Source organism: Lytechinus variegatus, chromosome 5 (genome assembly GCF_018143015.1).
Source record: "Lytechinus variegatus isolate NC3 chromosome 5, Lvar_3.0, whole genome shotgun sequence".
In the NCBI taxonomy this organism is placed as follows: domain Eukaryota; kingdom Metazoa; phylum Echinodermata; class Echinoidea; order Temnopleuroida; family Toxopneustidae; genus Lytechinus; species Lytechinus variegatus.
In genome coordinates, this window is record NC_054744.1 from 21,303,328 (window position 1) to 21,326,593 (window position 23,266).

At 36.1% G+C, this 23,266-nt stretch overlaps 2 protein-coding genes across 6 annotated transcripts in view; both read right to left on the minus strand.

Moving 5' to 3' along the window:
* Window positions 1–2,880: 2,880 nt before the first annotated feature.
* Window positions 2,881–13,491, minus strand: LOC121415712 (dual oxidase maturation factor 1-like). Of its 2 annotated transcripts, none has more exons than XM_041609023.1 (10): window positions 13,261–13,491; window positions 12,153–12,333; window positions 9,955–10,012; window positions 8,826–8,963; window positions 6,509–6,619; window positions 5,575–5,728; window positions 4,880–5,097; window positions 4,221–4,408; window positions 3,680–3,739; window positions 2,881–3,175 (listed from the first exon to the last, which is right to left on the minus strand). In XM_041609023.1, the coding sequence occupies exons 2-10, from the start codon at window positions 12,309–12,311 to the stop codon at window positions 3,161–3,163; spliced, it is 1,101 nt and encodes a 366-aa protein (XP_041464957.1). In that variant the 5' UTR covers window positions 12,312–12,333; window positions 13,261–13,491; the 3' UTR covers window positions 2,881–3,160. The 2 variants fall into 2 exon arrangements, with proteins under 2 accessions (XP_041464957.1, XP_041464956.1); XM_041609022.1 differs by having other exon boundaries at window positions 3,680–3,742.
* Window positions 13,492–21,024: 7,533 nt separating this feature from the next.
* Window positions 21,025–23,266, minus strand: part of LOC450217 (dual oxidase 1) — a 31,778-nt gene continuing 29,536 nt past the window's right edge. For all 4 annotated transcript variants that reach the window (XM_041609026.1, XM_041609024.1, XM_041609028.1 and 1 more), the window contains one exon: window positions 21,025–22,927. In XM_041609026.1, the coding sequence (XP_041464960.1) occupies window positions 22,805–22,927 (123 nt within the window). In that variant the 3' untranslated portion in view covers window positions 21,025–22,804. The remainder of the gene's footprint in view (window positions 22,928–23,266) is intronic.

The window sequence follows — 23,266 nt, forward strand, 5'->3', positions numbered from 1 at the left end:
CTCTCGAAGAAGAAATAGCATTATATCATTCTGCAACATGGAATGATTACACAACTCTGGACACTCTTTTCATGCCTCCGCTACCCATGGGTGGTTGCCCGAGGCGTTGTGTTTTCGGTTCGTCCATTTGAGTTCAATGGAGTGAGAGAGAGAGGGGGGGGGGTGAAGGAAGAATGACACTGAGAATTTGGGATGGAAATAAAGATTGACAAGAAAGAATGAAGGACAGATATTTTTGTATTGTTTGTCCAATTGTCTTCAAATTTTCATTGATCTTTTTCTCTGAGTTTTTTTTCTGTTTTCATACAAACTATTTTCTCTTCTCGCAAAACTAGAAGAGAAAAAAAGAGGAAGGGCAGAAGCAGAAAAAATGACTAAAGATAAGAGAGAAAACTTTGAACAAGAGGAAGTAGGAGAATAGACAGAGAAAGGGGGTATGCAGAGGGATAGAGAAAAAGAAAGGGAATCTGTCATGCCTGTATGGACTGGCGGATCCAGGGGGCACAGCTGGCCCATGCCCCCCCCCCTTGAGAGGCACAATTTGTAATGCAAAAATGCAGTTAAAACAGAAGTGTGCCCCCTTTATAAAGTGAATACCTTTTTATGTCAATTTTTCCATGGACTAAATACCCCTATTTTGGGGTAAAAATCCCCTTTTTTATTGCTTGTCTTTTTTTTGTGGACGAAATATCCCTATTTTGGGGGGTTAAACCCCTTTTTGTTTTTGCTTGTCAAAATTCTCCTTGGCAAATTGTGTCCCCCCTTTCGAAAAAACCTGGATCCGCCCCTGCCTATATGGCAATTTAATCATGCAGATTTAAAGTAAATTTTCTTGTACATGCGTTTGAAAACGTCAATAGAGTTATCTTTGAAATAATCTATAGGTACTTAGCCTTACCACCTGCATAGGTAAAGAAATTCTTAAATCATTCAAGAGCAAGATAGGCTTTGGTAAGACTTCAAAGTATTATCAACTATCAACTGAAAAATCATTATACCAGGTGCGTTTACACTGGCAGACGGCCAAATTCCCCTGAACCAAAGGTGACACGACATTTATTCCTGCAACAATTGCTCCGGTCTTGGTGTCTCAGAAGGCATGGGATTAGAGTTAGGATTGTAATAGAGTTTTTGGTTCAGAATATTGTAAAGATTACGATTAGGATTTATTTAGTTTTGGAGGTTAGGTTTTATGTTTAGCTTAATGTGTAAATTTTCCTTCGGAGCTATTGTCGCTGGAGCAAATATCATGGAACCGATAAGGCAAACAAGGAGGAAAAGGAAAGAGGCGAGTATGGAAAGGAGAGATCTGAACAAAGTAACATAATACCATAATTCAATGTAATAATGGCGTCACATTTAGGCAGTCTGCCCCCCTCCAAAAAAAAAGAACAGTCACCTCTGGGAGATATGGCTGATCATTACAATAAACCCATTAAACTCTAGCTCATTGCATTATACTCAACATTTCATACAACAATACGAGCGGTCCTATTGTGTTTATATCAAAGAAATGTTCGTTTTGCTACAAACAAGAGTTACCCCATACGGAGCAAAAGTGATCAAATGACAGATAGTAGAATGTATTTATATATTTTATTTAAAACAGAACAGCTAAAAGCTTAGTTATTGTCTCACAATAAATCTCTTATAATAATAAAAGATTGAACATCTGAAGATAACTTTCGATTTTAATACCTACAAACGTGTTTAGGTATATGAAACTCTTAATTTGTATTTATAATTATGCTAAACACACATTTTCCATCACATGTACTTCTACCTGTCTTAAATCTTTAAAAACATACTTGTTCTCATGTTAGATTATTTGGTTTAGGATAGGTATGTTGCAATGTTTTGTTAATCTTTCATTTAGTATTTATGTATTTTATTCTAAGTATACCTGTATTAGACTTAATTACCTCCTTTGTAAAGCGCATAGAGATTCTGTAGAATATTATGTGCTATATAAGCATCTACTATTATTATTATTATACACATTCAAACTAAGACCGTTATGGCCCCAGGCAAGCTACTAAATAAAAAGCTGTGTGGTGCATTATAATTTCTTTAAAACCACATTTATTACATCACACTTATTTAACTTAAATAGCAAAAGAATATCATCTATAAAATTAAAACATTAAGAAATATAGAGGCAGCATGCACCAGCTAAAAAGAAACTTTGTAAAAAAATAAAAGCAATCGACTCTGATGGATTTTACATTTAATGCCGAGGCCTGCCTATACCTCATGATGATATATCATATAGCACACTTACGCACACACGCATACACAAACACACCCTCACAATTATTGCAAGTTTAATACTTATTTAAAGGACAAGTCCACCCCAACAAAAACTTGATTTGAATAAAAAGAGAAAAATTCAACAAGCATAACACTGAAAATTTCATCAAAATCGGATGTAAAATAAGAAAGTTATGGCATTTCAAAGTTTCGCTTATTTTCAACAAAATAGTTATATGAACGAGCCAGTTACATCCAAATGAGAGAGTTGATGACATCACTCACTCATTTCTTTTGTATTTTATTATATGAAATATGAAATATTTTTATTTTCTCGTCATTGTCATGTGAAATGAAGTTTTATTCCTCCCTGAACAAATGGAATTCCATTATTTTAACATTTTGTGCTTCAGGCAAGGAGGTCCTAATCGTCAAATTCGTAAATATTGAAATATTGTATAATTCAAACAATAAAAAACAAAAGAAATAGTGAGTGAGTGACATCATCGAATCTCTCATTTGGATGTAACTGGCTCGTTCATATAACTATTTTGTTGTAAATAAGCGAAAGTTTGAAATGTCATTACTTTCTTATTTTACATCCGATTTTGATGAAATTTTCAGCATTGTGCTTGTCTGATTTTTCTCTATTGATTCAAATCAACATTTTTCTGAGGTGGACTTGACCTTTAAGATCTATCGCGTCATTCTCATCAAGCAGCAATTAAATCATTGACATTCACTATTGAGATGATTTGGATGATTCACAGATGATCATTTGGAAGTGTGCATGAAAGTCTTGTTGTTTTGATGACTACATGCATGCATTTACCAGTACATCAACGGTGACGGGGTCGGTGTTGACATAGTCGTGGACTTCCATCACGAAGATGATGTCGAAAATGTGTAATTATTCCCATGCAACCTGAAATGAAGTATATAGATGGAATAATGAAGAACATGACCGATACTTAAGGCGATTATAAGCAAACCTACTGATATATAATAGAACATTTTTATTCGATCGTAGCATTGCATTATAGAACAGTTGATTTGATGAGATGGTTTACTTTGGGACGGAACTGAAATTAATCAAGCCAAGGGTCCGTTGCATAAAAATCACCATTATGGTAACTTTGCCAGGCAATGGCAACTAGCTTGGAATCCTTGATTTTGATTGGCTGCTGATCAGCGCAACCATGGTAGTTCACTGGATAGCAAAGTTACCTTTTATGCAACGGGGTCCAGGGACGATTTCATAGGGGCGGGCACAAACCGAATATCTGGAATGCTAACAAGACGCATATTATATATTTCATCATTGCATCTGGTTCTCACGAAATCGTAACTTGGGTGTCCTTTTTATTGGCACACCCTGATCATGAAAATAATAAAGATATTGGGATGAACAAAAGTATAATGAATTCACCTTTTCATGGGGTCGAGCTGTTGCACGAAAAACTGTCATCCGTCTGGTCATTCTCGGCTTCTTCTTAAAAGTATGAAGAAATTATCGATACGAGTGTTAGTATGCTATCAGCATGGGCAGAAATCCCACGGGATGCGTCCCCCTACCAAAAATAGAGGGGGGACCTCTGTCTTTTAGGATGGAGAAAAATACATCATTCAAAATCGAAATAAAGCATGTATTTAGGACTAAATGACCTTACATTTTGGGTGATTACCTTTTTTTTTCTTGTCAAAGTTTCCAGCACCTGGCCCCCTAACTTTGTGGACAGATTTCCGCCCATAGCTATTAAAAATAAATTCAAATCCAGTAAAACCCTACATTTAACATAGTTTTTAAATAAATGATCAAACATCACCGCCGTCAATTCATTTTTTCATAACAGGGGGCATTAGCTTCTTATCATGCTCATTGTTTTGGACGAGAGAGAAAGCGAGAGAGAGAGAGAGGGGGAGGAGAGGAGAGAAAGAAGGGAATTACAGAGAATTTATTTAATACATACCCCTATATCATTGTTGTCGAGATGTTTGACAGTGTTTTCCTTTAATGTTTTTGCCGATCTTGGTCTAACATGGAACTCAAGACCGTTTTTATTGAACTCTTCCTTCAACCCGAAAAATTCTTCCAGTTCACCGGGAAAGAACATGTGAAGCACGTGAGAGCCTAAGGCAAGGATCACCGCTACCAGACCTACAAAAAGAGAACAAGACTTTTTAATTTTGTAAAATTTTTACTTAGGGTGTGTGTTTTATATCTATAATAATAAAATAATAATAATGATGTAGCACTTATGAATCGCCAATTAGGCCGATCTAGTTTCCTGTTCAATTGGTGATTTCAAGTTCAGTGTTGACATATTGGTGTTGGTCTTAGGTCGATTTTTACACGAGTATAACACCAAACATAAAAATGAAGATGGTCCTGAAAATTCACTCACTAGTTTTGGAGATGTCAATAATATGATCTGGATCAGTTTTAGTAGGGGAAGCAACACCAATGCCAACACCGGACTCGACATCGCCATTGTTTATTGTCGTATAGTAGTTTGCTCTTCTCTTTTAAGTTCTATGTATTTTTATTGTGATGCAGGGCCCCTTGTTTGTAAGACAGTGTTGCAACTAAATTGAATAAATGAATAAGTTCCATATTAAGATATCTCACCTGCCACCAAGCACAGATAAAACGACCAACCGTAGCTGAAATACAAGATATGATGAGCCGAGAATGGGATATAGAGTTGTGATCCATATCGGATAGATGCATACATGATGTTAGCACCAAGCATGCATCCACCTGTCAGGAGAAGCATTGAAAATCCTTCTGATAGGGTACCCATCGTCAGGAGAATATTGGTAAGTAGCCATAATGGAAATGATAACCTGTATGTAAGGATGAATAGAAATGAACAGTACACAATTAACTGGAAACTGATATTCAGTTGGTAAGTGTTCATTTCATCACACGTCGAGACGAAATTAGAACATTGTCTTTATTGAAGCTATTCAATTTTTTTCAATTCAATTTAATTCTTTTGATTTCATTTCGATTCAAAACATAATACAAAGTATTATAAAGTAATACAAATCAAGTACAATTTTACAGAAGGGCATTCTTACTTCGCAAAAAAAATAGTGTAATATAGAGCATAAATAGAAATGAGGGTCCACTAAAAAGCTATGTAGGGCCCTTGAAAGTTTTTTTTTTCTTGTTAATGAGAGAAAATAACAGTTTATCTATATTGGATGTGAATTTTCTTGCTACATCAGTAACTAAAAAAAAAAGGTCGTCTTAATTAAGTTGTCTAACATACCCCCCCCCCTCACCCATCCCCCGTCAGAAATGGCGTTTAAACAAACCAGATTAAGAGGGCAGCATAGAATCCAGCCAGTCGGTAAGAGCGCCCCCATCTGATGTCTTCACCATCCAAGACGAAATATTCGGCAATCCAGAGAATGGGATACGGCAACCCTCGATACTGGGCTTCACGAAAATCACGATTTATTCGTCCAGCTAAATATAAAATAAACAAGCGTTTTGTAAGATTTCTTTCTCCAGAATGCAACACGGTGAATACGTAAGTAAATTAATCAGAATTATCATTCATGATTAATTTAACCAGACAGTATAAGTAGATGATTAAGTTAGTACATAGTAGGGGCCACGGAACGGTTTTGAAAATGGGGGGAGGGGGCTGATGATGCAAAAATCATAATCAGATTGTCATTTTAACGTTTTTGTACACGTGTTTGGGGGAAACAGTGCGGATCCGCACTTTTTGCGAGGCTCAAACCCCCGCAGCCCCCCCCCCCCGCGGCCTTTATTCAGTGAGCACGTGCGGAGTGTATCAAAGTATGCCAGTCAGGAAGTCGAGAAGATATCATTATTATTATTATTATTGTTATTATACTTATTATTATTATTATCATTACATGTAAGGAGGCGTCGGTAAGGAAGGAAAGAAATGAGAGGGTCGTGGTGAGTATAACCTCAATAAGACAAAGAAGAAATCACTATAATAAGCACTTATACTTAGGTATTCAATAATTAATTCATATTATGTAACATCAAGTAAATAAATGATTTCGTAAAGTGGATAGGAAGAACGAAGTAAAAATATAAGTAATTTAGGTTGGTAATTAATTAAGGAAGTAAAAAATCTTAAAGAAGCAATCAAGTAGCATTTAAGAGTATGAATTTAGCTATTCTTTTCTGAGAAATGGATAAGTTCAATTCTGATATTATCATTATTTCAGAATTTATTTGATCAACTGTGACCTGATTATATTATACCATATCTTCCGAATCCGTTTCTCCCTTGCGATCCAGCGAGGTGAAACCGTTCATTGTAGTTCACTCTCTCTCCTGCGGCTGGCGAATCACCATCTTGGAATTCAGGTACTCCTAGACAACAGAAAAAAAAAATCAATAGTTGAAATGAAAATGTGACGCAATGCCGTGGTTCTCATGACCTGACACTAGGTCGTGTAATATAGCGCACATTGCGAATCAATCATATACGAGGTGCGTTTTCACAGCCTCGCAGTCACACGCACTCATATCTCACTTTGTTATTACTGGAGGGCTCCTTCGTAACCTTGCAAATTTACATTTCATCGTTCACGCAATTCTTTTGGGTTTGCGTGCTAATAGTGTAACAACAAAATAAAGCTAATATTTTGTTGTCACTTCATCTCCACCTTAACATGATTACCTTATCATGATTAATCAATATTTTAGTGTTGTGCTACATAATTTGTCATTTATTTATTCCTTTATTTACATATTTATTCATTAATACGTTTAATATTCGTACCTGAATTGAAAATAAAGAATCTTTCCTTAAATGAATAAAGTATTGAAAGTTAACCATATTCAATATACAGTGCGTATCAAAAAAAGTTTACACTTTGAAAAAGCCCTGGGAATTAAAAATTATACAACATGTGGGTAATTTTTTCACATATAATCTTAGGTTTGGGTCTCATCTATCCAATGTGAGTAAAAGTTTTGACAGAATGTTGCACTTGAGTGAGCACTGTCCATTTTTGTAAAGCTCGCAGAAATCTGTTTGCGCAGAAATGCTAGTTTTCACACTGTGCCAAGGGGAAAGGGTGAAATCAAATTTATCCTGCGAAACATTTCTCATACATTTCCCTTGCACTTTTAGTCAATTGAAATAAAACAGATACATTTAAGCATTTTGTAACAATTTTGCCACCAGAATTGCAATGTCAACACTTAGTAAGCGCAACCTCTACCCTTTTTGTACCAGCTGGATCTGAGGACATAACTGAATGCGAATAAAAGTTTATATCAGACATCTCCACCAGCGGTTTTTTTTTCAATAAGTTTTTATCATTTAAAGTGGGTTTACATTTCATTTTTTATCTAATACTTGTTTCTCCATACCTTTTCCAAGTCTGACAATGATTAACAAAATGAAAATCAAGCCTAAGCCATTTCATGTAAATCACAGCTCAGTGTAAAGCAAATATCGTCATGATGGTCTCGGTGTGTGGGGGAGTGGGGTGGGGCGCAGTGAACTCTTTGAAGTGTTTTGGTCAAGGAAACAAGTTAAAAAGGAAAAAGATATCTTCAAATCAATTTTACGCTAAATTCAACGTGTACTTTATGACTAAGGTCTACTTTTATTCGCTTAATCATTTCAAAGTTCTGCGCAAATCATTATTCACTAACATTTCAAAAGTAAGTGGTGCTCACTCAAGCGGAAATATTTTTCGACAGTTATATCGTCATTTGCTTAAATTGATCTGTACCAATGTTAAAATGTGGAAAAATCATCAGGATATTACAAATGTATAATATTACAGGAATTTTTCCAAGTGTAAACTTTTTTTGATACGCACTGTAGAATGTGAAACGGTTTGGATACATTATCATTTCATGTAAAGTAGATGAGTAAGTGTAAATGAATGTGAGAGGGTATAAATAAATCAATATAAAAAGAAATAATAGATTAAATAATTAAATAGTTAAAAGCTGGTATTTGAGTCATTTCTAAGTCACTTTCGTTTCTACGGTAAAAATTGGAAAACATCTCTGTAAATAATGCCAGTTAAAAGTATTGAAATTGTTTATTTTCCGAATATAAAGAGGTACGATAAAGCAATAAATATTCACTATATAGCATACTAACTTAAATTATTCTCGCTCAGTAGTTTTCAGTCTAACATTTAGCCGGGACAGAGGTGAATAAGATAATGGTTGGAAAGTTGTCGTTTGATTCATTTATTAGTTTCATTCAGGTCCAACGATGTTTGTTATATAATTCCATTTCTTTACCCCTCCCTTTCTCTGCTATATTACTTCAGTCATTGTCTTTAATCATGACTAAATATATAATCATCGTCATCATCATCACCATAAGCCCACCACCATCAGTTAAAAACAACCACATCATAAAACATCATCATCACCATCAATCGTCATAATTTTACAATAGTAATAATATTAATAATCATCATCATCATCACCACCATTCTCTTCCTCATCATTAACACCATCATCATCCAACAATAACATAATCGTGACCATCAACAATACAGTTGTCATAATTTTATTTCAACATTTTCAATTAGACTTGTACCTTTGAGAGTGATATTGACCGTTCGCAATCCAATATTAACCCCGATATCTGCTTGCATATCTCCTGACCTGCCAGCTCGATAAGCCGTTGTGACATTACTAATAAATGAGATTTCCCAAGATTGGCCGAAATTCGATACTAAAATAAAATAGAAGATCACATTTTGCTGTTTAAAAAAACACAAGGAATAAACATTTTCACACCACAAACATAGCAGATTAGTTAGCAAAATGGAAATCGCAGTAAAAAAAAAAGCGACGTCGAAACGGTCTATTTCAAGTCGCCCACAAACGTAAGGAAGTGAGAAAGCAATGAGGCCAGGCCTCCAGTCATAAATGATATTGTGGGTCCGTTTTCTTTGGTATTTAAGGTTAAAAGGAGAATTCGGTGCACTCCGAGCACTTTTTAGTATTGAAGTACATCTTCACAATAATTTGGAAGGCCTTGCGCGCTATTCCAATTAGGTGCGTTTACGTAGGTTTCCTTCTTTTTTTTTATTTCGACGTCATTTGTCAGTGAAGTGTTAGCATTACAAGTTAAAACCTAGGTATACAAATAAATATGTTTGACTTATACATACGATATAGTCACAGGACCAAGCAGACGGAATCGATTTCTATTTATCTTATTCTTGCATATCATGTCAGGGATAAATGGAGGTGTAAGGCTTATCATGCAGGAAAAGGGTGATTTAAAAGGATCAAAGGAATAAATTAATTAGACAATAAATAAATTGATAAAGAGATGAATAGATAAATGAATAAATAAATAAACAAAAACAAATATAAAACAATAAATAAATGACTAAATAGATAAATAATCAATCAAATAAATAAGTAAATATTGGCTCATTACGTCACTGCTGATGATGTTTTTTATCATAAAGGGGACACGGTGCAACCTGAGTGACAATTGAGAATGCAAGACTGTTTTCAATTAAAGACCAAACATTGTTATTCAATATCTTGGCCGAAAGATATTTTAATTGCGATTTAATAAAGATATAAATGATAAAATACGAACTAACCTAGTTATTTAAATATATTCCTATCTGTGTTTCGAGATATCCTAGATATTATCTCAGCGATGAAATATAAGATTACTTGACCAGTAGAATAATGATACTCACGCATTAGAGACGCACCAATAAAGAGGCTTATTGTTACCCGGCAAAAGAAGAATAGTCGCTGTATGGTATGACAAATTTATTTCATAAATATTATATATATATATATATATATATATATATATATATATATATATATATATATATATATATATATATGTGTGTGTGTGTGTGTTTGTGTGTGTGTGTGTGTGTGTGTGTGTGTGTGAAGTTATACATGTACAACAGCTTTGGCAACTCTTTTATTTAAATATCATGTGACAGAAATGGATGAAGAGAACAATGGTAGGCGTAGCTTAAATCAAGGTTCCCTAGAGCTATCTACCCTTTGGAAAAATTGGTGATGCCGAAAAAATATCTGCCGGGAATCGAACTCGGGCCCCCAACTTTGAACGCCGCACAGTGGGCCAGAATTAGTTGAAAGTGCGCCAAAATTATATTCCGCGTTATATCTTTACTTTAACATGTTGATTAAGGGTGATTTTGGGCGTAGAATCGACTGAACATAATTTAAAGCCGATATGACGTCACTTTGATGCAAAATTTTGATTGGTTACTTAAAACCTATCTGTGAATAGACAAATTACGCTAAACAATGTGTAGTATAAAAACTTTTGTGTTATGTGTAACTTTAAGATTGACCAGACTGAATGTTGGTTTATGCTTGTCACTTGCCTAAAAGTGTGTATGAGATCCTGAAAATAATTTTATGGAATCAAAATGATCAGTAGATTTTAAAAAATACTTAAAAATCTGAAAAATAATAACCGTGTTTTATCAAGCTAGTAGACCTGGGTAAAACGCAGAGTATATGCACCACGAATGTTTTACTGTGAGGAGGGTTTTTGGCTGAAATTATTCTACAATTAACTTTTATCTCTGGAAGAGGGGCGGGTAGCCCTTATATGAGATATCAACTTTCATTTTGTTCACATTATGCCCGGAATTCATGTAATTTTCATGGAATAGAAGGGGAATCGTCCTCGCCGTGCAAAAATGAACGGCAATGTACACCCCACACGGTGCGCTGCGATGACTGCGCGGTATAAAAATGACCGTTAACAGGTTTGGGGGTGTTGTGTCAAGTAAAGTCGGCTCTCACATGAAAACGGCCAAAAACGGGCAGCTAAATTTGATATCGACAGCTAAGACATCTGGCAAAATGATGATAGAATTTAAACGGAAATCCACGGAAATCCAAACGTTTCTAATGTACATGCAAAAAACATATCAGCCTATTTCGAGGAATAATTATCCTATAAACTTCCTGAAATGTGTCTTTTATTTACTTTGAACCCTTTAAAATAAAAAATATATATATATCAGGATTATGTGGATGCCATTTCAGATCCCTAAATGAAAAACCTCCTGTGAAATGGCTTGTTTTTCAACTAATTTGTCATATACGCGGCATTTCGCAAAATGTCACATTTTACGATTTGAGGTAGGAAATTAACAACCTTTGTGCAAATTCCCGAATGAAATATTTTGAAATATCCACGGAAATCCAAACGTTTCTAATGTACATGCAAAAAAAACCTGCATTATCAGCCTATTTCGAGGAATAATTATCCTATAAACCTCCTGAAATGTGTCTTTTATCTACTTTGAACCCTTTAAAATAAAAAATATATATCAGGATTATGTGGATGCCATTTCAGATCCCTAAATGAAAAACCACCTGTGAAATGGCTTGTTTTTCAACTAAGTTGTCATATACGCGACATTTCGCAAAATGTCACATTTTACGATTTGAGGTAGGAAATTAACAACCTTTGTGCAAATTCCCGAATGAAATATTTTGCTGAAGTATTCTTCAGTGGTTAGTGGCTAGGGCGACCCCGATCCGATTGACCGTCAGATAGACAGGTTTTCGACACTCTACCACTAATAATTTCCTTGTCGGGTGAAGGTGTATATATATATATATATATATATATGTATATATGATTCTAAATGAACTATTAAATATGAAGCTGTATACACATGCTAAGAAAAAGAGATTGTTCTCCCCCCACCCCCTTGTTAATTTTCAAAACTTATTTTCATTGCTAATTTGCACAAAATGTATACGTGGTCACTTTTCAATCTCTCGTTAACATATTTTTATTGTTTACTTAATATGATTGTCCCATGAATTTAAGTTTGACTCGATCGATCAATATCGAGAATGTGGGAACATTGCCCTCACGTGAGCCTACCTGCCAGCCTCTAATCCCTGGAATGAGAATAAAGAAAGAGAAGGCGATGATGACGAAAGCAAATATGAATCCAACAACGAGAACGTCTTCGGTGACAGGTGTTTGGTTCGGGTTATAATAGGTCGGCAAGCCATCCAGTCGAAAGGTATCGAAACTCATCGCTCCAAGTAGATCATGAAGTCTGAATATAAAAAACACTAAATAAGAATTGGATACGCTGGACTGGGTTTCCCTTTTTCAGTACAACTTGATGTCCACACAATATAAACTTTACGAACATAAAGAGAATAAACTGATCTGTAGATACCGATTGGGTTTTTCGCCTTGTTTTTTTTTTTGCAAAGAGCATAATGCCGATTCTGATGTCGTGAGAGTAGATTACCTGATGAACACTAGCATGCTTTTACCAATTTGACACAGACAACGAGTTTCGAGTCTAGTTTTTACACTATACATTGGATAATTTAGTAGTAGTAGTAGTAGTAGTAGCAGTAGTAGTAGTTTTATATTTCGGGAAGAGTTCTTTTTGCGTCAGCCACCCAATGTGAAAAAACATTTTTAAAGGGTTAGGGTGGCCATCACAAAAGGAAATCTTTATATTCAATTATAATAAATTTAAATAGTAATTAAACCCATAAGAACCCATCAGATCTGTAAAGCACCATCTCATGCCCTCGTCTACTCAAATCTAGCCAGGATCATTACCCATAATTCAGCATTCTGAGAAGTAGTCTTATAATATAGGCACATTTTGAATGATGGCGCACTAAGTACATTCTTACCGCATTAATCATGGTAATTATGGTTACCAAGTAACTAAACAATCACTGTTAATTCCTCTCAAACATTTTAATTTCTATATAGAAACAAATAAAATCACAGATCAATTCATCCTCTGTATTATAAAATAATAGTTATCTCGACCCACAACTCGATCTCCGTTCTACTCTCCATCTTTGTTTCTCCTCTCCCCTTTTCTTTTTCTTTCTTTTTTTCACACTACTTGAAAAATCATACGGGACAGAGGCTCTTCCCATCCCCCTCCCCATCCGCTTCGCATCGCCCCATTTGCGTACACATCTATTTGAGCAAAAGCACTTTATCTTACCTTCAGCGCACCAACTTTGGACATAATAAACATATTCATGCCATGATTTTACAACTCTTGTCATATGAAGATGTGAAAATTCCTCTTATTCAATCACTTCTCGAGTTCTGATCGGTTAATTATTATTGGGATACAGGTCATTTATAAAAACTGTTTTCTCCTTTTAGGTGTTCATCGATGGTCATGAATCAGCGGGGCACCAGCATTTTGTGTCTTTATACTCCGGGTCTTACTGAGAGAGGGAGAGAGAAAGAGAGGGGGAGATTGTTCTCATCTGCATAACAATAAGCATTTTTGGTGTTTGCTGATGAGGCAGTCTTTTGAAAGTGAAGACCTTCAAAAGGTAACAAATGCAGCATTGTGTTAAGCCCGGGTGTTAAGCATGTCAATGAAAGTGTAAATTCTCAATATCGTTTCGGCTTCGGATATTTTCTCGCGCTTGTTCAAATACTGACGTTTTTTCACTGAATGACTTGTGTGTATGGTGGGGGGGCGGGTAGTCTTGCGTGATCATCTGAAAGTTACCATAAGACAGGGGCCGCGGAACGGTTTTCAAAGTGGGGGGGGGGGGGCTGAGCCTGGTAAGATACCAGTTACTGTAGGTTGTAGCATGGACCTAATCCGTGATGGGTCCATGGTTGTAGCTATAAACTTGTGAGACAAGTTTTGTAAATTATAATTTGTTGTATGTCCAATTAATTTTATATATCGTATTATACATATGTAACATATTACAATACATATCTATTCATTCCTTTCCATTAAAAAAAGATGGCATGTGGATTTAAAGAATTTTTCCCCGAATCAATAGTATTGTGTGTGTGTGTCTGTGTGAGTGGGGTCCGTATTAACATTATTTTAAGAAGTTAGAGATAAATAATGCATCACCTGTTTGGATTGAAAGACTAGTTATTCTCCTTTTCATCGTTCATTGTTCCTTGCATTGTTTGCGTCCTCCAGATCACGTAACTACGAGAGAGGGGAACATTAGTCTACTGTCACATACCCTTTAACAGCGATACATATTTTACCCCCAAAGGCCCCTGCATCAAACCCCTCGTCAGAACAACGCCTGAATATGAAAGGTTCCAAACACAGACATGGACTTTAAAAATTGTTGGGAAAGTGGTCACATTATATAAATGCAATTATGAATATATTTATCACTTTAGGAAAATTGAAATATGAATTAAAATGTGTAAAGAAATGTATATTCTATCGCTGTTATTTTTTGTGTTAGAATGATTGAACTAAATTTTTCTCACGTTTACCTAACTTCTCACTCACTCTATCTATAACTCTATCTATCTATCTGTCTGTCAGACTCTGTCTATCTATCTATCTATCCATCCATCCATCCATCCATCTATCTATTTATCTATGTATCTATCCATCCATCTATCCATCTTTCTACCTATCCATCCATCTATCTATTTATGTATTCATTTATTTATTTGTCGTTTTATTTCAACTGGGTAGCCCTTTTGGCTTTTGATCTTTTGAAGTTTTCGGTTGTAGGTTTTTCAATATCAAGGGGATAGTTATGTCATCAGTAAAATCTGGTTTTACAGCGCACGTTTATACATTTGATTTTTTTTCTTCTCAAATTAAACTAATTATCCATAACCCAAACTGGAATCATAGGCATCATTAAACAGTATTCATCATTACAATCTCCCTCACTGTCTCTATATCGAGGCAAAATCGTCATCTCCATTGGCGAGTTTAAGGCACGGTCACATATAGCCCGACGCACGACCCGCGCATTGAAAATTGGAAAATAGGGCCAGTGCGTTGTTGTGCGCTCAACTCCTGTCAGAATTTGTGAAAGGCTAGCGAACTTGCATCGAATACATAACATATTGCTAATGCGCTGCGCGTATACTGGACGCATTTTGACCGTACACAGAGCGCATATGCAAAACCTCCCAACGAATGCATTACGTATTGCGAGCGTGTTGAACGAATGGCTAGCGCTGGGCTAGCGCATGCACTGCGCATTCAACGCGCAGCCCGCGACCAAAAACTTCCAGTCACGTGACTGTGGCTGCAAAACTAAAAAGAACCTCGGGCCAGATGACACCCAGGGATATGAATACTCCTACTATGTCTGGTGCCGGTGAGAATCAGTCTTGATCAAGATTGGGAGGGACGCTATGGAATGATGCACAAGGACAGTTTTGCTTTTTAATGCATATTTCATTGTTAATGTTTAATTAAAATAATACGCTTTGTGTTTGCCCATTTCATACGTGGACAGTGCAGATTGAAAACAAGTGGTAATAAAAGTCTTGGTAAATGATTTTTTATCAACCTCTCATTTCAACTGTTAAACAATGTGCTTTGTATTCGATTTTAATATTCCAAAAATGTCAAAAGAGAAAGCGTTAGTTATTAAACATAGTAAAATGTTTATTACACCTTCAATTTTGTCATTCTCATTACAACACGTTTTGTTTAATGTGCAGTAGATTATGGAAACTATCCTAATTGAACAAGTCCCTCAGTTCAAGTTTCAGTGTTTGTACCTCTTTTTTTTTCTTTTAGTTTTTCTTCGTTTATATTGTTTGAACTATTGATTTGCTATTACCTGAATATTAATAATGAAAACTAATGTAAGGGGACTTGCCAAGTAAATGATATAAAAAATTGAATGCAAAAGATTAAGACAAAGATTTTAATGTTATAGAAATGCTAAAAAAGAAAACACTTATAATGATTTTAGTTTATTCCATTTCGGTTTTGTACCCCCCTTCCTTCCCCTCAATAAAAAAATGATGGGGGTATTAACTTTTGCAAGGTCTTTAATAAAAACAATTAGTGCATTAAATAAATACAGCACAGTCTTGTTTCTTGTCAAACTTATGTTTATTAAACTTACTCTTCTGCAGCATGCAAATTGGATTTACACAATGTAAAAGTCGACATAATAATCAATGAAATGGAAATATAAAAACGCGAATACATTTAGTTCTTGAAATAGACAAAATATAATTACATAATTAAAGAGAGGACATGAATAATGAGAAAAAGATAAAGAATAGGAATTGAAAGGGATATCAGGAAAATGGGAGCAGAAGTATATTAGAACACATTTGGTAAAAAAGACTGACGTGATATCCAGTAAAAAAAAAACAAGTACGCAAAACCCTATAAACAACTGTATACATTAATTTTGTAGAAAAAATACTAAGTTATTAAGAAAATATATTTTGTTACTTATACTTACACTACCAAAGAAAAATAGTTTGAAAATATTTTATATCTAAAGCAGTTTCAATTTATCAGGCAGGGAAAACACAAGTTATTTTTTGAAAAAAAAGTTGCCGGCATATAAGAATATTATCACTGTACATAATATTTTTAATACTTTACAAAGAAGAGAGGGGAAATATGAAAAAAGCTAATAGACACATGTAGGAGAAAGGGGTGTGTGGATTTAATGATAAAATAATAATAAATAATAACTTTTTATTTACCCAGGGTAGCCATTTCAGTTAGGAAACTGTTCTACCAGCGGGCCCTGCATAACATAAGATGTAATTATTTCCCTTCTCCAATCTAAATGCTGGGCGCCTAGCAAGAAGGCAGAAGGTCCAATTTTTATAAGTCTTTGGTATGACTCGGCCAAAGATCGAACCCACGACCTCCCGTTCATGAGGCGGACGCTCTTCCGCTGAGCCACCATGCCCGGATTTGTCTTCTAATGTTACATTTGTTTCCTTTCTCCTTCTGGAGACTTGTAGTCGGTGAATAGTCAGTGCCATTAGGTTATGCTGATGTTGAAGAACTGCAATTTTGTATTTCATTTGAGTGTCAGGATCATCCATCTTCCGAGGTGATTCTTTCGAGGGCTGGATGAGAAGTGATGAGGAGTTGGTGCCGGATCCACTTAAATGCCCTATGACTACACGTTAGGCACACGCCGGGTATAGGTTATGAACACGCAAGATACACGTTGTGTGCGTTAGAGACACGTTCAGCACTCGTTCAGCATTCGTTCAGCTCGTTCATATTCGTTGTGTGTTCGTTGGAAAGCACGTTATGTGTGCGCCAGTCGTTCGTTCGAAATCAGCCGCCGAATACTCAACGTAGGCTCAGCGTACGTCTAGCGTTGGTCTAGCGCGCTTTGCGAATGTTTAGCGAGTTCATGGCGTATAGAGTCATGCGTCGAGCTCTGCGCATATTTTTGAGCATGCTCAAAAAATCACGACGCACAAGCGAAGAGCGTCGAATACATAACGTTGGTAAAACGCGCTCGTCGAACGCTTAACGAACAATAGCGCAGATCTAGCGAGTAACAACGCATTGACCAAAACAGCAAAAATTCAACACGTGGGCCATGCGCCCCTCGTGCGTCGCCTATATGTGACCGGGCCTTACGCAACCACTATGCTTCGTGGACCGTTGAGAATCTAATGGAAATACCCATCAAATCACAAAGAAGAGTTTAGAGGTAAATATCGGAAGTTTGTGAACCGGGACAGCAGATCGTCCGAAGATTTGGAGTTGAAGACAAATATGAGTCGTCTGTCTAGAGTCCAGGACCGTTTTTTAAAAACAAGTGCACACCTAGTAACCAATAATGTATATAGCATTTCCATTTATTTCAAAGCAGGATAAAAGAGCATTGTGGATTAAATGCCTTGCCTACGGGCATAGGTGCCGCGGCCGGGGATCGAACCCCGGACTTTCCATGTATAGCCAGGCGCCTTAGACCACTCGGCCACGGCACGGCACCACGACACTGCTGTTTCGATTCACCGATTTTCGACAAAGGCTTCTTTGACATGAAGGATTTTGCCAATAGTTTCTCTATGTTCTAGAAAGCGTCTGCATAGTTATTGCGAAAAGTTCATATTATTATCATCAACATACCACCATCATCTTCATCACAACCATCCTCGTCATCATCATCATCAACACCATCATGACCATTATCGTCAACGGCATCATCACCATCATCGTCAACACCAACGCCATCATCACCATCATCGTCAATACCATCATCATAATACACCTGCTACATCATCAATACCATCATCATAATACACCTGCTACATCATCAACATCATCATCACCATCATCATACACCATCATCATCAACACAGCACTATCATCACCATCATCGTCAACATCATCATCAACAACACCATCATCACCATCAACGTCAACATCATCAACGCCATCATCACCATCATCGTCAATACCATCATCACCATCATCATACACCATCATCATCATCAACAACACCATCACCATCAACATCATCAATGCCATCATCACCATCATCGTCAATACCATATCATCACCATCACCATACACCTGCTACATCATCAACATCATTGCAACCACCATAATCACATGCGTCACACAACATACGTACCATCGTAATTCTACCCATTATCATCGCACTCACCATCACAGCCACCCAAATCCCCATCAAAGTCGTTACAATAGCCATATGATCATAACGTTACCCAAATCATCGTCATCATCATCACAATTATTAACAATGTACCTGTCACCGGTATCATAAGAGATTTCTCCCAGTTGCAACGGGGGTGCATTCTAGAACACAGTAAATCTATTGAAATTGCAAGTCAAATCACAATTCACAACCGACAGGGCTTTGTCGGGTTATTGGTGAACCGGAGAGCAGATTTTCGAAGTTTCGGAGCTGACGAAAAATTGCAAATATCTCTTTTTTCCAGAGTCAAGGAAGTAACTGTTGCTGTAATTCACCGTTTTTTTTTTTTTTTTTTTTACAAAGATTGCTTTGTCAGAGAGGGCTTTCGACAATAGATTTCCATTTTTGGTGGAGTCATGCGCGGTGAAAGAGACAAATCCCTGATCAGGGGCGGATCCAGGAGGGGGCCGAGCCGGCCCCGGCCCCCCCTATTTTTTGACAACCTGCAGAAAAAGTGTACTCTTTACCTTGATAGAAACTACGAAAAACAGAAAGAAAAGTAAGAAAGAGGTATTTTACCCATGATGTGTAATTTACAGCCTCGTAAGGGCCGGCCCGACCCCGAAAGGAAACCAAAAAAAGGTGAGGGGAAGAATTGGAAAATAGACTTGATATAAAATTTTTCGCTCGCGCTTCGCGCTCGCATTGCCTGTGTAATGAATCCCATTCAAGAGGGTTAAATGACACTAATATAACCAATATATATACATGTACAATATACAATATATCCAGTTCTGATATCAATTTGCACACATTTTTTTAGCTCGCACATCAAGCTTTCATTATTTTGTTTGATTTACACAAATTGTTGATGTGTATCAAAATGTTCAGCTCGCGCTGCGCGCTCGTATTGTTTGATTTGTGAGAAACCTATGCTCTTTGGAAATTCTTACCAAAATTTGTCAAAATGCTCCTTTATCTCGCATTTAATTGTTTGAGACACACAGCTTGTTTATTTAAATAAAAACGCGCTAAGACTGTTCATTTTTTTCAGGTCGGAATATCAGAAATTTTGAACTCGCGCTTCGCACTCTCATTATTTGATTGGTGATACTTGTATCCTCTTCATTAATCACTAAAAACAGTTCCTAATTGAGTCACTTTTCACGTTATACCATGGTCACATTTGTTCTACGGCGGCCGTACGGCGAGTCAAAAACAGCCGTTTTATCAATTTTGATTCAAACCACCTATATGTAGTTGGACAAAAAATGTTAAAACGGCTGTTTTCGACTCGCCGTACGGCCGCCGTAGAACAAATGTGACCATGGCATTACTATATGATAAAATTTCGGCTCGCGCTTCGCGCTCGCATTGTTTAGTTGGATACTTATCTTTGTTCATGATTATAAATACTGCTCTGAATATTCAGTTCTAAGGATATAAAATATCAAAGATTTTTAGCTCGCGCTTCGCGCTCGCATTATATATTAAGACCACATGAGATACCGTATATTGTTTATAGCGATGAAAATTAACATATAATTAAAACTTCAGTCTTTAGTTAGTACTACCTCTGAAAAACCAACAGAAAAAAGCCAGATTGTAGCGGCCAATCGAGAAATATGTTGATCAAAATATTTTTCGGCCCTCCCTATTGGCGAAAGCTGGATCCGCCCCTGCTGATATCTTGTCGCAGTACACATCAACTGTAATCTTTTAATGCGAATCACTAAAAATATAGCCAACATATGAACATCATCACCATCTCCATTACTACCACCACCAGCACCACCACGTTTACCATCACTACCAACACGACCATCATCATTTAATACAGTCACTTTGAAATGGTCTGGCGGCTACGCACACCCATCGCATTTCGTCATAAACCCCAATTGTCTGAATATCATTAAGTAATTATAGATCATTACGTAATATATATCACCATCAATAACACATCGGACTTATGATTGAAGTCAAGATAATCTCAATATCAGTGAAATAAAGCATCATCATCATAATCATGATCACCACCATCACCACCACCATCATCATCATCATCAGAACCATTATTACAATCAGCATCTTCCTCATGTCACCATATTTATTAACATTATGACAACAATAGTCACCTCATTGTATCCAATATCGAGATGCTGATGGAAGTCGTAATCATTCACAATCGTGACCATTACCATCAAAGTCGTCATCGACACTTAACCCCATCATCACTAACACCTTCACCATGATCATAAACATGGTCTTTCCATGATCACCGGTAGAAAGGAACTGATCATGAAGAACAATAATATTGTCTCACACAAAAAGAAAACAAACGTCAAATCAAGATATGAAAATTGATCATCTACATGACATCCTTTTTATTTGTCCATCCATGCAACGACCGTTACAAAAATAGACAAAATAAACACAGAATCCGTTCTCCCAGATAAGTCTGTACATTTTATGCATAGAGTCCGAAATATTTGTTTTACTTAACCATCTGGGAGACAAGAACAAAACAAGAACAAAATATAATCAAATCTGGTTATATATGTATTTATAGCTTATTACAAATAACTTGTCGTTAGTCATACTTATCTGTGAGAACATACACCAAAACATTACGGCTTCTGTTTATGTATTTCTATGACATAACATGAATATATACATCTATTTTACTTTTTAACAACAAAGAGTGCGTAACAGGTTACACTGTAATTTAAAATAGAAGATTATGTATGGACTGATATGGTTCAATTTGAAAGACTAGGTCAGCAATCATATTTATGACTTGAAAGTGAGTCTCCCTTACAAAAGATTCTTTCGCTGCTAAAATTGCACATCAGTTATGTATCGAAAGAGCTAAAGGTATTTCAATTTGTAATTGAGAGTTGTTTAAATGTAAAGACACGTAAAACCAATCAATATTAAATCCATATATTCAGTATATTTTGATAATTTTGCATGATACTCTAGTTTACTCTCCCAGTATAAAGATATAGCATAAACTATTTAAACTTGTTCTTTATTCTCAAACACATGTCGTCCTGATAACAACCCAACTACTAATTCACATAATACATACTACAAAACATGCAAATTGACTGACAAAAAGACAAGTCACAATATTCTCCTGAAGCACAAACGCACTCACTATGTTTTTTTAAACATTAGGTGAAGTCAAGTATTTCATTCTTTTCCACCAAAGTGATAAATAGATCTACTATATTTATATTTGATATCACCAGTCGTCAAACATGCATTCACTAACAGCACATTGCAACATCCAATAAAGAAAAAAGGATCATGAGTTTGTCACACTAATTATCTGAATTATTAGGATGTAAGACTTACTTTTTCAACACATGTCTCTTGTGTCAACTAAACACAGAACGACTCGTGTGTGTATGATATTGTAACATTCTTCTTCTATAATCATAACTTTCTTGGGTGTAATACTATTTTTCTTATAGTAATTTTGGTCACTTTCTTGTGCCTCTTATCGTTTTTTTTAAGTCCACAGTCTACATCTACGTCGCTATCTACAGTGCCGGTTTAATGAGAGCGACAATGCACCCAAATTTCCTTTTTAAGTACCAATTTCTATGGACAATGCACAATGTTAAAACCATTGTCAAGTTACATATTTATAGAAAAATAGAATGTTATAAATGCAATGTAGTACTTTTAAAAACACATTTCATAGACCAAGTTAAGCACGATTTGGAATTCTTGGAAGACATTAACAAGCTCTCTTGGTACAAAACTGCATCATTTCATGTCATTTCCCAGACAAAAGCAAACACACAAAATAAATGTAAGACAAAACACTACCCCAAAAATTGATGTCCTGCCTTTAAGGTAACATCTAACCATTATACGTTACAGTCAAGTGTGAACATAAAACATAATGCGCTATAAATGTGTTTGTATTCATTCCTTGCTAGTTGTTATAGTTTAAATAAGAAATAATGTTAAGTATCCATTATGATCAAGAAATAACACCAGTAAATCCCCCGGCATAGCCTACCCTCGCCATAAATACATCTTTGCTGGGATTTTTTATCGGCAAAAGAAATGCGCTAGACCTGCCGCGTTGCTAGAGATACTGCTTTACAGATGCTACGTTTAGAAGTTCTCAAAGTGATGGATAAAGGCTGCTCCATCAAACTTATTAAGATCTACACAAGCCTGTTCCACTCCACTAGTCATGCCGGGAGGACCGCAGCTAAATACTCCAATCTTTCCAACCTATGGAGACAAAAAATGTAAATGTTGTTAGATTCACATTGATTACAACAATCATATGATTATTGTAGATATGATTAGAATCATCCAAAGATTATGGAAAATAAGTCTCATGTTACTTCATTGTATTATCTTTCTTTAATGATAATAAATGGGAGCAGATATCTGAGTAATCAGTTCAACGGGGATGGCTCAGAGGCCAGTCAGGGGCAATAATTAGGATCAATGCCTTGCCAAACGACGCTAGTGTATCAATTTGGTTTCGATCCAGGCTAACATCTTTATTCTGTGGGGAGACCAATGCCGTTTTAACCCTAAACGCTTTGAATATTTCCATAGCAC